Raw genomic sequence first — 11,277 nt, 5'->3', positions numbered from 1 at the left:
AGAGCACAGGGGGCCTTTGCCTTGCAGATACGTGGGACAGGATAGGGACGGGGATGACTTTGGGAATTGGATACAGGTGGGAAATAGGAATGGGGGCTCCTGTCTCCCCAGTGACCCCACAAATTTCTCCTGAAACGAATTGGGTTTCACTGTCACGTCTAAATCCTACAAACGTGGGTAGCTTTGGGAGCAGATGCCTTCACTTTTCACAATTCTCTTGAAGTTGTAACATTCGTAATCGACAGCAGATCTTCGCCATGGAAAAGTGCAGCATATTCCCTGCGTGTCAGAGCTAAGAGTGGTTTTGCACCCTGTTCCCGGTATTAGGTTCTCCACCGCTGCAAGTTGACAAAATGAAAATTAGCAAGGGGCATCATAAAAATCCATCTGAGAATAAAGGTTTTGGAAAAACATACCCTTCATAACTTAAACACCAGATATTTAAATAAATGCATTTAACAAGACAGTTAACCTGAAACTTCAGTTCTATCGCCAGTGGGTTGACAAGTCCAAATATTTTTATTTTTTAACAAATACGTAAATATCAGACAACACATTATCCAGGCAGCTTTCAGCTACAGCTTCCAAGAATACTTTGGAATAAAAAGATATCTCAACGACCTGCTTTGATTATAAACTATTTTCGCGTGGGAATAATTTTTTTTGTGTCTCCCTCCCCCATAGACAATGAGATCATTTACTTCCATTTATTTCGATGTTTAAGTATTTATTTCGGAATGACGGGGTTTGTATCTGGAAGTGCGTGGTTTTTATTTTGTTCTGTCAAGGGCAGCACGTGCAGGTATCATTTCTGGTTTTGTGTTTGCCGTCTCAGCTAATCTGCTATTTCTCTAAAGAGAAATGCGATTTCTGTTTTATTAGTGCACGCACCCACCCTCAGCTATAACAAGATTTTTCCTATGGGAAAAGATACATCTCCAGTTAGAAAAGCCTGTCTGCGGTCTGTGTCTTGGTCTGGGGACACTTGGGAATCTTACATTCGTGTTCTGACAACTGGACTTAAACTATATTTGAAAATGCAAACTTATTCAAAGAAGTCAGTTTACAACATCGGGCACAGGATCGCATTCTCGACAGGAATGAAAATACGAGGTTTAAGGGTTTGGGATTTGAGTTTGGTTTTTTGGTTGGGGTTTTGTTTGTTTGTTTGTTTGTTTGTTTGTTTTTACTTGATTTGGGGGTTTTTGTGTGGGTTCTTTTTTTTTTGGGGGGGGGGGGTTGAGTGTGTGTGTGGGTAATAAAGAAAGAGAGAAAGAAAATAACAGCACGAAATGTGAGAGAGCAGAAGAAGAGCTGGGAACGTCTTTGCTTCGCCTCTGCCTCATAAAAATGCCACTCGTTTACAAAAAGAGGGAACGAAAATCTCTTCTCCTGCCTGGAGCAGAGTACAATATTGGACCCCAAACTGTTCATAAAAATAGAGAGGATTTGGGGTTGAAATGGCAGTGCTAGGCTTGCTTCGCCACGCTACTGTCATGTTCATGAACACTTATTTCGCAGGATGATAACAGTGTTTTCTTGTTTCTGTTTTGTTGATTTCGGTTTTATTTGTTTGCTTGTTTTTCCTTCGGAGACGGTAAAAAAAAAAAAAAAAAAAAGTAGTAACGGGAGTGACATGAACAATAAAAAGACATGCGTGTCCCTGAGCACGGTACCGTGTTATCCTGACGGATCTGTCTTCGCTCGCCTATTATATTACTCTGGCTCCTCGGGACAATGTAATACACCCAAGCAATTTTTCCCCCTTCACGGATCTAAAGGAGTGTGAATGGATGGATGAATAGAAAAACAAATAACCGAGGAGATTACGGCCTCAGGATTAATTATAAAGCACGTTTAACTTTTTTCTTTCGAGGGTTATTTTGCTTTTCCTGTGTCGCCCGAGTAGTCGCCCCCGGACCTAAGCAAAGCTTTGCGGCTCCCGATCCGCAGAGGATCCGCGGAGTTTCGCACACTGTGGAACCTCTCCGGGGCGCGGGGAGAGACCCTCCCGGCCCGTGGGAGGAAGGAGAGGAGGAAGGCACCGAGGTCAGAGGCGCTGGGGCGGAAAGCGGGGATGAGGAAGGATGATGGGGCGGGCGGAGGAAGCGGCTCTAACCCGGGGGTGGACCCCTCACAGGTAAGCGGCTCCCGAGATCCTCTCGGAGGATCTTCTCAGAGAGGCAGAACAACTTTGGATCCCTAAATCCATTCAGCGGGAGCAGATCCCTCCCTCCATCCTCCCCCCACTTTTTCATCCTTTCTGCCTTTGTCTCCCTCCTGCCCTCTGGGCAGGTCCCGGTGAGTCCCGTCCCGCGGCTCTGCTCGGCGGGGAGGGGGCGCAGCGCGGCGGCCGGGAGCGGCGCGGTTCGGCGCGGTTCGGCGCGGTTCGGAGCCGTGCGGTGCAGAACGGAGCGGTGCGGAGCGGTGCGGAGCGGTGCGGAGCGGCGGGGCCGGATCTGTGCAGGCAGCGCGGCCGCGCAGCGGCGCCGGGGGAGCGTCCCGTCCGCCGCGGAGCTGCGCGGGGAAGCCCCAGGCCCCCGGGAGGACGTTCCGCCGCGGGGGCCGAGCGCAGCGGGCCCTGGGGAGATGCTCCGGGGGAGGCTGCGGGAGCGGGGCGGGGGGGCGAGGTGAGAGGTTTGCGGGCTGCGAGCCCCGGGCTGCTGCGCCTCCGGGAGAAGCGGGTTGAAAAGTTGGTTCTTCCCAGCCAGAAACTTTCTCCCTGCGTGCGCATGCCCGGAGTGCGGTGGGAGGTTGAGGGGGGAGCTGGGAGGGGGGGTTGAAATAAGGAGGAGGCAGGAGGGAAGGGATCGGTTCAGTCTGAGCGCGACTGCTCTCGGGCGCGTTCGCACTCCAGCGCACGCAGCCGGCTCCGGGAGCAGGAGCAGGGAAAGCACCTCCGGCCCCGCCGGCCGGAGCACCTGGACACCTGGCCCCGCTCGGATCTGCCTGTACCGGCTGGAGGAGCAGTGGGGTGGGTGGGGTGAGCTGTGCCCCCCAGGGCCAGCACAGACAGTGACCTAGCCCAACCTATTTTTTTTTTCTTTTTTTTTTTTTTTTCTTTTTTCACTATTTTTTTTTCAAATATTTTATTTTACCAGCTCAAATTTAGACCAGGATCTTTTAACTGCTGCCAGCGGTGGAGCACAGATCGGGATTAGGTAAATAAAAAGACCAACTCATTCTGTTTGGTTTTTGTTTTGCCAGTCCTCGGGGGTTGGGGATATCGATTCAAACATTTCCTTTAGGCTACCTCCTTTCTTTCTTTGCCCCCATCCCCTCCCACCATCCCCTGGATGGTGCAGAAGTGTGGAACTTGTGGTTCACGCGAGGAGGACTGTTCTCTTTGGGGCGGGCGGAGGGCTGGGGTAAGCCTTCACATGGGTCTCGGATATTTTGATGCTATTTAAAGATTTGTCCTCCCCTTTCAAAGTTGTGTCTCCCCCCTTGCGGAGAAACAGTGTTTCTAACCAGAGCTAAAAATGACACGAGCAACGCAGAAGCCTGCATGTCCTTTACGGACTTGAACTTCCAGCTTTTCTCCTCCCTATCATTGGCTCTTCTTTCCTCTTCTTTCTCTTCTTTATTTATTTCTGCGGGGTTTCTTCTTTCTTTCCCCCCCCCTTTTTCTTCTTTTCCTGCAACTCCACTGTTTTAGGATCTGAAAACCCTTCTCTGTTTCCTCCCAACGCCATAACAGAAATGAACCTGATGTTTATATTTGTCTGAGTGGATCGAAACAAGTTCAGCGCAGGAGAGACTAAGCTTCTCTCGAGGCCAAGCCTATAAAGTGTCAGTGCAAAGCCGAGGATTAGGGTATGGTTGTTACAGTTGGCTTTTGGGAGGGAAACTATAAAAATAGAGCATTTTGGAGATTATCGTAGCGCTGCAGGAATTGTTCGATAACTCGCCAGTCAGGCAGGAGGGTGAGGGTCGAGTCCCGGACAGGTGCACAGGAGGTCCGGTTCAGTAAGTCCGGAGTCAGCTGAGAAAGAGGCCCTACCCCTAAGGCGGCGCCGGGCCCGGGGCCGCGGGGCTGCAGCTCCGCTGCCGAGCCGGGCTGCGCACGGCCGGGCCCGGGATGCGCCGCTGTGCCCTGCCTGCCCCCGGGGCTGTCACCGCAAAGCTTTGCCCCCCCACCCGCGGCTGTGAGTGCTGTGACCGTGGGAAGAGAGGCAAGAAATCCTCCCTGTGTCCAGGAGAGAGGAAGGGCGATTTATTCGTGTGCAGGGGAGGCACCGGGCACTCGTCTAGGGAGAAAGCGAGGGTGAATCTTGTGCTGGGGGCCTTTCAGCATCCGAGGGGATTGCAAAAGCACGCACACAACACCCCCAAACCTACCTAAAAACTTCTGCGGGGAGAAGGTGGAGAAGCCCGGCCCTGCGGCCCTGCGGCCGTCCCGCGGCACCCACCCACGCCCGCCGTGGGGCCGCGCTCCCACCGTGGCCTCGTAGCCTCTGTCCCTCCAGGGGCCGAACCCGGGGATCTTTGCTGTTTTGGATAAAGGCTGCCCCGGGCAGTGTAGCGATCGCTGGTGCACTCGGCCCCCGGCTATTATTTATTATTATTATTTGAGAAGACTAAAGCCCATCTCGTTCACCCGCGCTCGCAGTGGTGGTCTGGGGAGACTTGTCAACACCGATTTCGTGATAAAATGTGAATGATGATTTTATAAGGATTGAGCGGAGATATCCAAGGCACATGCTGACTGAGTCCTTCCAGTCCTCATTAATGTTAGCAATTAACTCTTTCACGCTCAATTAGCCCCGAATAAACCTGCTTTAATAGATTCTGCTCACTTCATTAATACTTTGAATAAATCTGTGCTGAACAATGCACTTTACTCCTCAAGAGCACTACATTCGAATACTGCGGAGCGAAAGGGCAGTTTTATTCCCTTTCCACTTAGTTTCCCACACACAGATACCTTGTAAGCTCCATTTCCTCGCTTTAACTTTAGGAAGGGAAAATTTCGTCCCCTCAAAGGGGACAAAATAAATAGGCGACCTGGTGGCAAAACGCTGCACACCAATGTGTGCTGCCGAATGGACGGGGCTACCAGACTTGAAAAAATTCAGGAAAAATTGGGGAACTTTTTTTGACAGATGAACCTGATTGCTGTAGTTTGAGGTTCTCGCAAGAATGCATCATTTTATGCCCGCTACTTTATCACGTTTGTAAAAATAAGCAGCGTCCTCAGGGTAATTTACCTCCTCCATTCTTCCATGTGGAACTAATTAGCAAACCTCATTATTTATGAGTCAGGTATTTAATGTAACAAATATCGCTTTCAAAGGACACGTCGGAAATTGATAATTCAATGTAGAAAGGAAAAATACCGACTGGCCACAAGATTACTTACAAATCCATTTAATTTTGCCTCCTGCTATGCTACCAGCAGAAAGCCGGGTAGATTTTTTTTTTCTGGCATATAGAGTAGGTAGAATTTAATCTGGAAGGTTAAGATTGCAATGGTCTTAAAACAGTGGCAACTGGACAATAGTATTACCGTATCTTCACTCGGGACAAAGGGTAAGAAAGCTGGAGACAGATGTAGTCTTTCAAGTTTATGATCCTATTTTGCAGGGTAAATTTATCTTGGCATGAGTGGGTTTTGTTTCAGTCAGAACACAAGTGGTTTGTTCTTAATTACTCACCGAGCTACTCTGTGCTAAAAAAGAAAAGCCCGCACAGTTTTATTGCTATGGGGGAATTTAAGCAGAGAACTGGCGGGGTCTTCTTCTGTTAAAAAAAAAAAAAAATTAAAAATAAAAAAGAAGACCCGATAACGATCTGTTTACATGAAGCAGAATTAAAGGTGGAGGTGACACCGAAATCAAAGAAACGTTGATCTCTCTGCGGGCAAGAGGGAGACCAGAGAGTTACTACACTGTGAAACACATTTGCTTTGATGTCCCGAAGTGAGGGGACTTCTTTATAAAATACCCTGCTCTTTATCCATATTTTTGACTATCCCGGTTGTACAGAGCAAAAGTATAGCTTACATTTCTGGAAAAGTGCCAAGAAGCTTGTAGTAACATGAACACTCTGCTCCCACCTCCTCTTTTCTTCTTATTTTCCTCTCCTGTCTTTTTTTTTTTTTTTTTTTTTTTTTTGCGCCTTGTTGTCTTTTGCTTTCTCATCCTTTTTTTTTTTTTTTTTTTTTTAATTTAACAAAGCTGCTCTAGCAAAAACCCAAAAACTGTGGGCTTAATGGATGCTATTATGACCTGACTGTATTTCTCCTTGGTTTGTCCTTTATTGGGGAAATCAAAAAAGAATTTTTAAAATGTTTTCAAGTGAAAATCTACCCATATTGACATAGTAGATTTCTGTTTATATATTCCATATTAAATGTTTTCTAAGGATATAAAGAAAGAAAGAGGGATAAACTTCAATTGTAATAGCCTGTCTCATATTTGAGATATCTAGAGCTACCTAGACAGGAAAACAGACACGGAGCCATTGTGACGGACAGAAACAGATATTTTCAGGTACCTGGATGAGATGACAAGAGTGCTTTCTGTGCACTTTGTTCTCGGGGTCACCAGTTGAGGCATTTGTGCTGTGATGTGGACATGCTTAGTGTATAGGCAGCACTAACTAAATAAAAGTATATCCCCAGTAGAGCAACAAAATAGTCTGGTTGGTTCAACAGCCCTAAATAGTTTAGTGAAAAAAAAAAAAAAATAGAAAGAGGGAAAGAAAGAGGAAAGGGAGGAGAATAGAGAATATAATGTGTGCATTTTTCAATCAGTCACTATCCAAAATGTATCCAACTGAAAAACAAAAAATGTCACAATGTCTTATTCTGGGTCATTGCGGTGGAATTCCTCTAAGGTTTGAGTCTCTCTTCCTGCTACTGATTTATGTAAAACAGAGTGAAAGGTGGGCCTGGAGTATAGAGCTGCTCAGAGTAAGCTTCTCCCTCTCACACCCTCCCAGCCGCAGCTCCTCATTCCAGGCAACAGCCCACATATAAATCATGTTTGTTTCCCTGGTCTTTAGACCTCTTCCACCACCAGTTTCCACACCCCCAGACTTCCAGCTCAGAGGGACAACTACTGCTCTGCTGTGCTTTGCTACCTCCATTTCTCCAAAGAGGCTTTACTCTTCACATGGGGGTGAACTCTAGTCCAAATACTGCCAGGATCCCTGTGGGAATCTTTTGGGGGAACCTGCCGTGACTCAGCACGAACCCTGTAAGGATCTTATGAAGACCCTCTGTGGATCCCGTGGGAACCCTGCAGCAAACCTGTGGGGATTCTGGCAGAAAATAGCCCCACCAAAGGGAAACCCCAAAGCTCTCTGTGGGGAAAGTGAGTATAAGTTGAGGACTGTGTAGTAAGGAGGAGGCTCTCTGGGCTGTAGGGATGTGATGCTTCCAAAAGCCATGGGTGCTCTCTCACACCCACAAAGGGAGGAAGCTATGTCCCCACCAACAACCCTCGGGAGGCATCTCCTGCCAAATGTTTGACAGCAGCTGGGGCTGAATTTTCAGACTGGGCCAGATGTGCCTCAATGCTGCTGCCTTGTAGCATTTTCCCCCTCTGCCTTGTGGGATGGGACGGGTCAGGATCTGGCCCAGAAGAGAGGCTAGGGTCTTGGCAGGACCCTGAAACACAGACCAAAGTGGTGGCACCCAGCCCAGGGAAGGGCTGCAGCCCTGCAGCTGCTGGTCTGGGTGTCCCTCGGGAAGGGTTTCTCCAACCCCAGTCTTTTTGCCTTTGAAGGGTTCTAATTAAGCAATTGCCTAGATTAGGATGTGGGCTTGAAGCCAGACACTTCTCCCTGGGAAGAGCAAATGGCACTTCAGATTCGTCACCCAAATTCAGCATTTTCCAATTTCTTTTTGCAGTACACAAGAGAGAGGGCTTTGGCTGGTATTTTCCCCATAATGTTTTTTTTCCCCAAAATTATTTTCTCTTTTTGAATGAGGGAGAGCATGCAGTTCTGAGCATCCAAGTGCCTCCATCACCTCAGAGGCTTGGCTGAGGCCAGACCACAGGGAGCTGAGCAACCCAGGGGCACCAAACTCCACACCCTTCCCCACGTCACCTCGAGTCAGGGCTAAGCGCAGTTTCTCTGGACAGATGCAGTGGGCAGTATCTCACTATTTTCTAAAGGCTGAGTTCACCCAGGGAGGGATTTTAAATTACTGGGAGATGACTGAGATTTGTGGGCCAAAATGGCATCTCTTGGCTGTCCCTGTGTAGAGGATCATTGAAAGTCTGCATAGAAGGGGATGCTGCTGGGAAGTGAACAATTGCAGATGGAGTACAACATTTGTGTGCAAGAGAGAGATGGGGAGAGGGGGAATCTGGGGATACACTCTTTGGAAAGACCTGGTCAGGCATCTCCAAGTCCAAGGCAACCTCCTCCTGTGGCTTTGGAGCAGGATATTAATGAGGGGTGAGGTAAGAAATTCCCTCTGCTTTTGTTTTCATATAAATCTACCCCTCCCTCTTCCCCCCCTCCATCTTTATTTTCCAGATATTTTCCTCCCCTGTTCCCAAGATCCTCCTCCTGAGCGGCCACCATGGGAAGTAAAACCCTGCCGGCCCCAGTGCCTATCCATCCTTCCCTCCAGCTTACCAACTACTCCTTCCTGCAAGCATTCAACGGGCTGCCCGCCGTGCCCTCTGACCACCTCTCCAACCTCTATGGCTTCAGTGCCCTGCACGCCGTGCACCTGCACCAGTGGACTCTGGGCTACCCGGCCATGCACCTGCCCCGCTCCTCCTTCTCCAAAGTGCCCAGCGTCTCCAGCCTGGTGGATGCACGGTTCCAGCTGCCGACCTTCCCGCTCTTCCCACATGTCATCCAGCCCAAGCAAGAGGCTGCCAACATGACCCTCAAAGCCAAACCCCGCTTTGACTTTGCCAACTTAGCAGTGGCTGCCACACAAGAGGACCACTCTAAACTGGGACAGGCAGACAGTCAGGGCTCACCTGCAGGGCTGGGGTCTTTGCTTGAGGTAACTAAACTCTCTCCAGAAAAGAAACCCACACGGGGAAGGTTACCATCCAAAACCAAGAAGGAGTTTGTGTGTAAATTCTGTGGCAGGCACTTCACCAAGTCCTACAACCTTTTGATTCATGAAAGAACCCACACTGATGAACGGCCCTACACATGTGATATTTGTCACAAGGCCTTCAGAAGACAGGATCACCTGAGGGATCACAGGTAACTATTTTTCTTCTCCCGTTCTTTTTCCTGTGTGTATTCGTATTTTCCCAGTTACCCTTCTACACTCAAGATTTTTGTAAGAAAAGTCAAGTACCCATCCAGCCAACAGTGTTCCCTCTAGTTTTTCCTCCGCCGACTGCTGGTGGAAGAGCCCAGGTAAATCACCGTGGAAGACATACCTCACTCACTCCATAGAAACAACTTTCTTTTTAAAACAGCCTTCTTTTTAGCTTCCACAGATGTTTTCACCCTCCATTTGCATCATCTTTTGTCCTCTGCCTCTATGATCATTCAGAAGTGTCATGAAGACATGCAGCCTGATGACCCCGAAGTAAGAGAGAAGCTCTTTATTCCTAAGAAAGGCACCCTATAACCCTCTGATGCCACCCCCCCTCTTGCCCACACACATACAGACAGTTGCCCGGGCACCGCACTCCAGCACTCTCAGTCTCAGCAGTAGGTGTAAGAAATCTCCAGCATGTTCTCCCCTCAGGTAGCTCACTGCTGAGTTTAGGCCAGTTATTTCTGACATTTCAATTGTTTTTCTCTTTCTAGATATATCCATTCTAAAGAAAAGCCTTTTAAGTGTCAAGAATGTGGGAAAGGATTTTGCCAGTCCAGAACACTAGCAGTCCACAAGACACTGCACACGCAAGTAAAGGAATTGAAACCTGCCAAACTTAAGTGTTGAATCTCCAACCTCTATGAACTTTTCCTCCCCTTCAGACTTTATACCAAACCTAGAGCAGAAACAAAACTTTCAGGACGGGAGCACTGGACTTTGTGCTTTGTTTTGGTTTCTACTTTAAAAAAGGGCAAAATGTGCACCCCTTCAATCCCCCGTCCAAGCAATTAACTTCCTAAGTTGTGGGTGAAAAGATTATTTTCCATTTAAAATATACATGAATGATACAGAGAGTGCTAGCTGACTTGTGTGGCTTTGATAAACTTTATGCCAAAAGGTGGTGCTCACGTGTTGGACAGGAATCTCTAAAACCAAACAAAAACCCACAAGACACCCCCGACCAATCCCCTCCCAACCTCCCTCCCAAAAAAACCAAGCCAAAATCGTAGCTTCCAAAAGTATTACTTAAGAAAATCCAAACTCTTATTTTATACTTTTTTTTTTGACTGTATAAAGCTTCTTATTTTTACACTTCAGGAAATACAGAAAATCCCAGAAGACAATTAAGAACTGAAACGGTGGTTTTTCATCACAGCACCATTAAGACAAGGAGAGGGGCAACTTGCAAATTTCATTTGCTAGTTTGTTTTCAGACAGGGAGAAGAAAATTAATGTTTGGAAATGACCTAAGTCTCTCAAGTGGGGCGTCCTATTATGCGCTAGAAAACGCATCGAGATCTCAGACCCACGGGTTCCCGGTGTTGGGACAGATCAGTGTTCATGGGACACAGAGACCTTTTTTATTACCTTGTGGTCTAGTGTGCTGTGAGGAAGTTTGTAACTTCTGGACTTATTTAAAAAACCCAGAGGAAAGAAAGATAGCAATACGTCAAACTGACGGTATGCACAACGTGGTTTTAGTGGTACTTTAAAGTCTTCGTGTGTCCTGGTGTGAGAGAACAAATCTCAATTTGAGAGCGTATTTTTTTAAATGCTGGCTTTCTGAACAGTGTATTCAAATTAAGAGACATTCCAATAAGTTCTGTTTATTAAAAAAAAAAAAAAAAAGTTGTATGGCTGTTTGGCACTTTATGCTGATTATTGGTAATTGACATTTATCACTGGATTGTGTGTGGTTTTTAAGTATTAAAATAAATTGTTATTTTACAGGCAAGTCTGCATGGACTACATATGTGTTCATTTGGTTTCTGATCTCTTCCCTGGCAAACCCTCTTTGTCAATATTCAGAACCTAATTATTTTTTGATTATTTTTTCTTAGTTATTTCCTCAGTGGTTGTTTCTACCAGTCTTGGAAAGTCTGGATCTTTTTTCTATGCATTAGTTTTCCCCCTCCTAATTTTCTTCCCCTCTTTTTTTTTTTTTTTTTCTTTTTCCTTTTTTTTTTTTTTTTTTTAAGGCTGACAAAAGTAAACACATCTGCAGAAAGTCAAATAATTTTGCT

At 47.0% G+C, this 11,277-nt stretch overlaps 1 protein-coding gene across 7 annotated transcripts; it reads left to right on the top strand.

Annotated features, from left to right (window-relative positions):
- Positions 1 to 1,677: 1,677 nt before the first annotated feature.
- OSR1 (odd-skipped related transcription factor 1) lies at positions 1,678 to 10,988 on the top strand. Of its 7 annotated transcripts, none has more exons than XM_069011642.1 (4): positions 1,678 to 2,140; positions 3,102 to 3,161; positions 8,494 to 9,186; positions 9,745 to 10,988. In XM_069011642.1, the coding sequence occupies exons 3-4, from the start codon at positions 8,540 to 8,542 to the stop codon at positions 9,878 to 9,880; spliced, it is 783 nt and encodes a 260-aa protein (XP_068867743.1). In that variant the 5' UTR covers positions 1,678 to 2,140; positions 3,102 to 3,161; positions 8,494 to 8,539; the 3' UTR covers positions 9,881 to 10,988. The 7 variants fall into 7 exon arrangements, 3 of the variants coding, with proteins under 3 accessions (XP_068867743.1, XP_068867742.1, XP_068867741.1); XM_069011641.1 differs by lacking the exon at positions 1,678 to 2,140 and adding an exon at positions 2,832 to 2,974; XR_011150048.1 differs by lacking the exon at positions 1,678 to 2,140 and having other exon boundaries at positions 2,832 to 3,161; positions 8,494 to 9,651; positions 9,745 to 9,824.
- Positions 10,989 to 11,277: the final 289 nt, after the last annotated feature.

Source organism: Aphelocoma coerulescens, chromosome 3 (assembly GCF_041296385.1).
Source record: "Aphelocoma coerulescens isolate FSJ_1873_10779 chromosome 3, UR_Acoe_1.0, whole genome shotgun sequence".
NCBI classification, from domain to species: Eukaryota; Metazoa; Chordata; class Aves; order Passeriformes; family Corvidae; genus Aphelocoma; species Aphelocoma coerulescens.
This window is presented reverse-complemented; position numbering and strand designations above follow the sequence as displayed.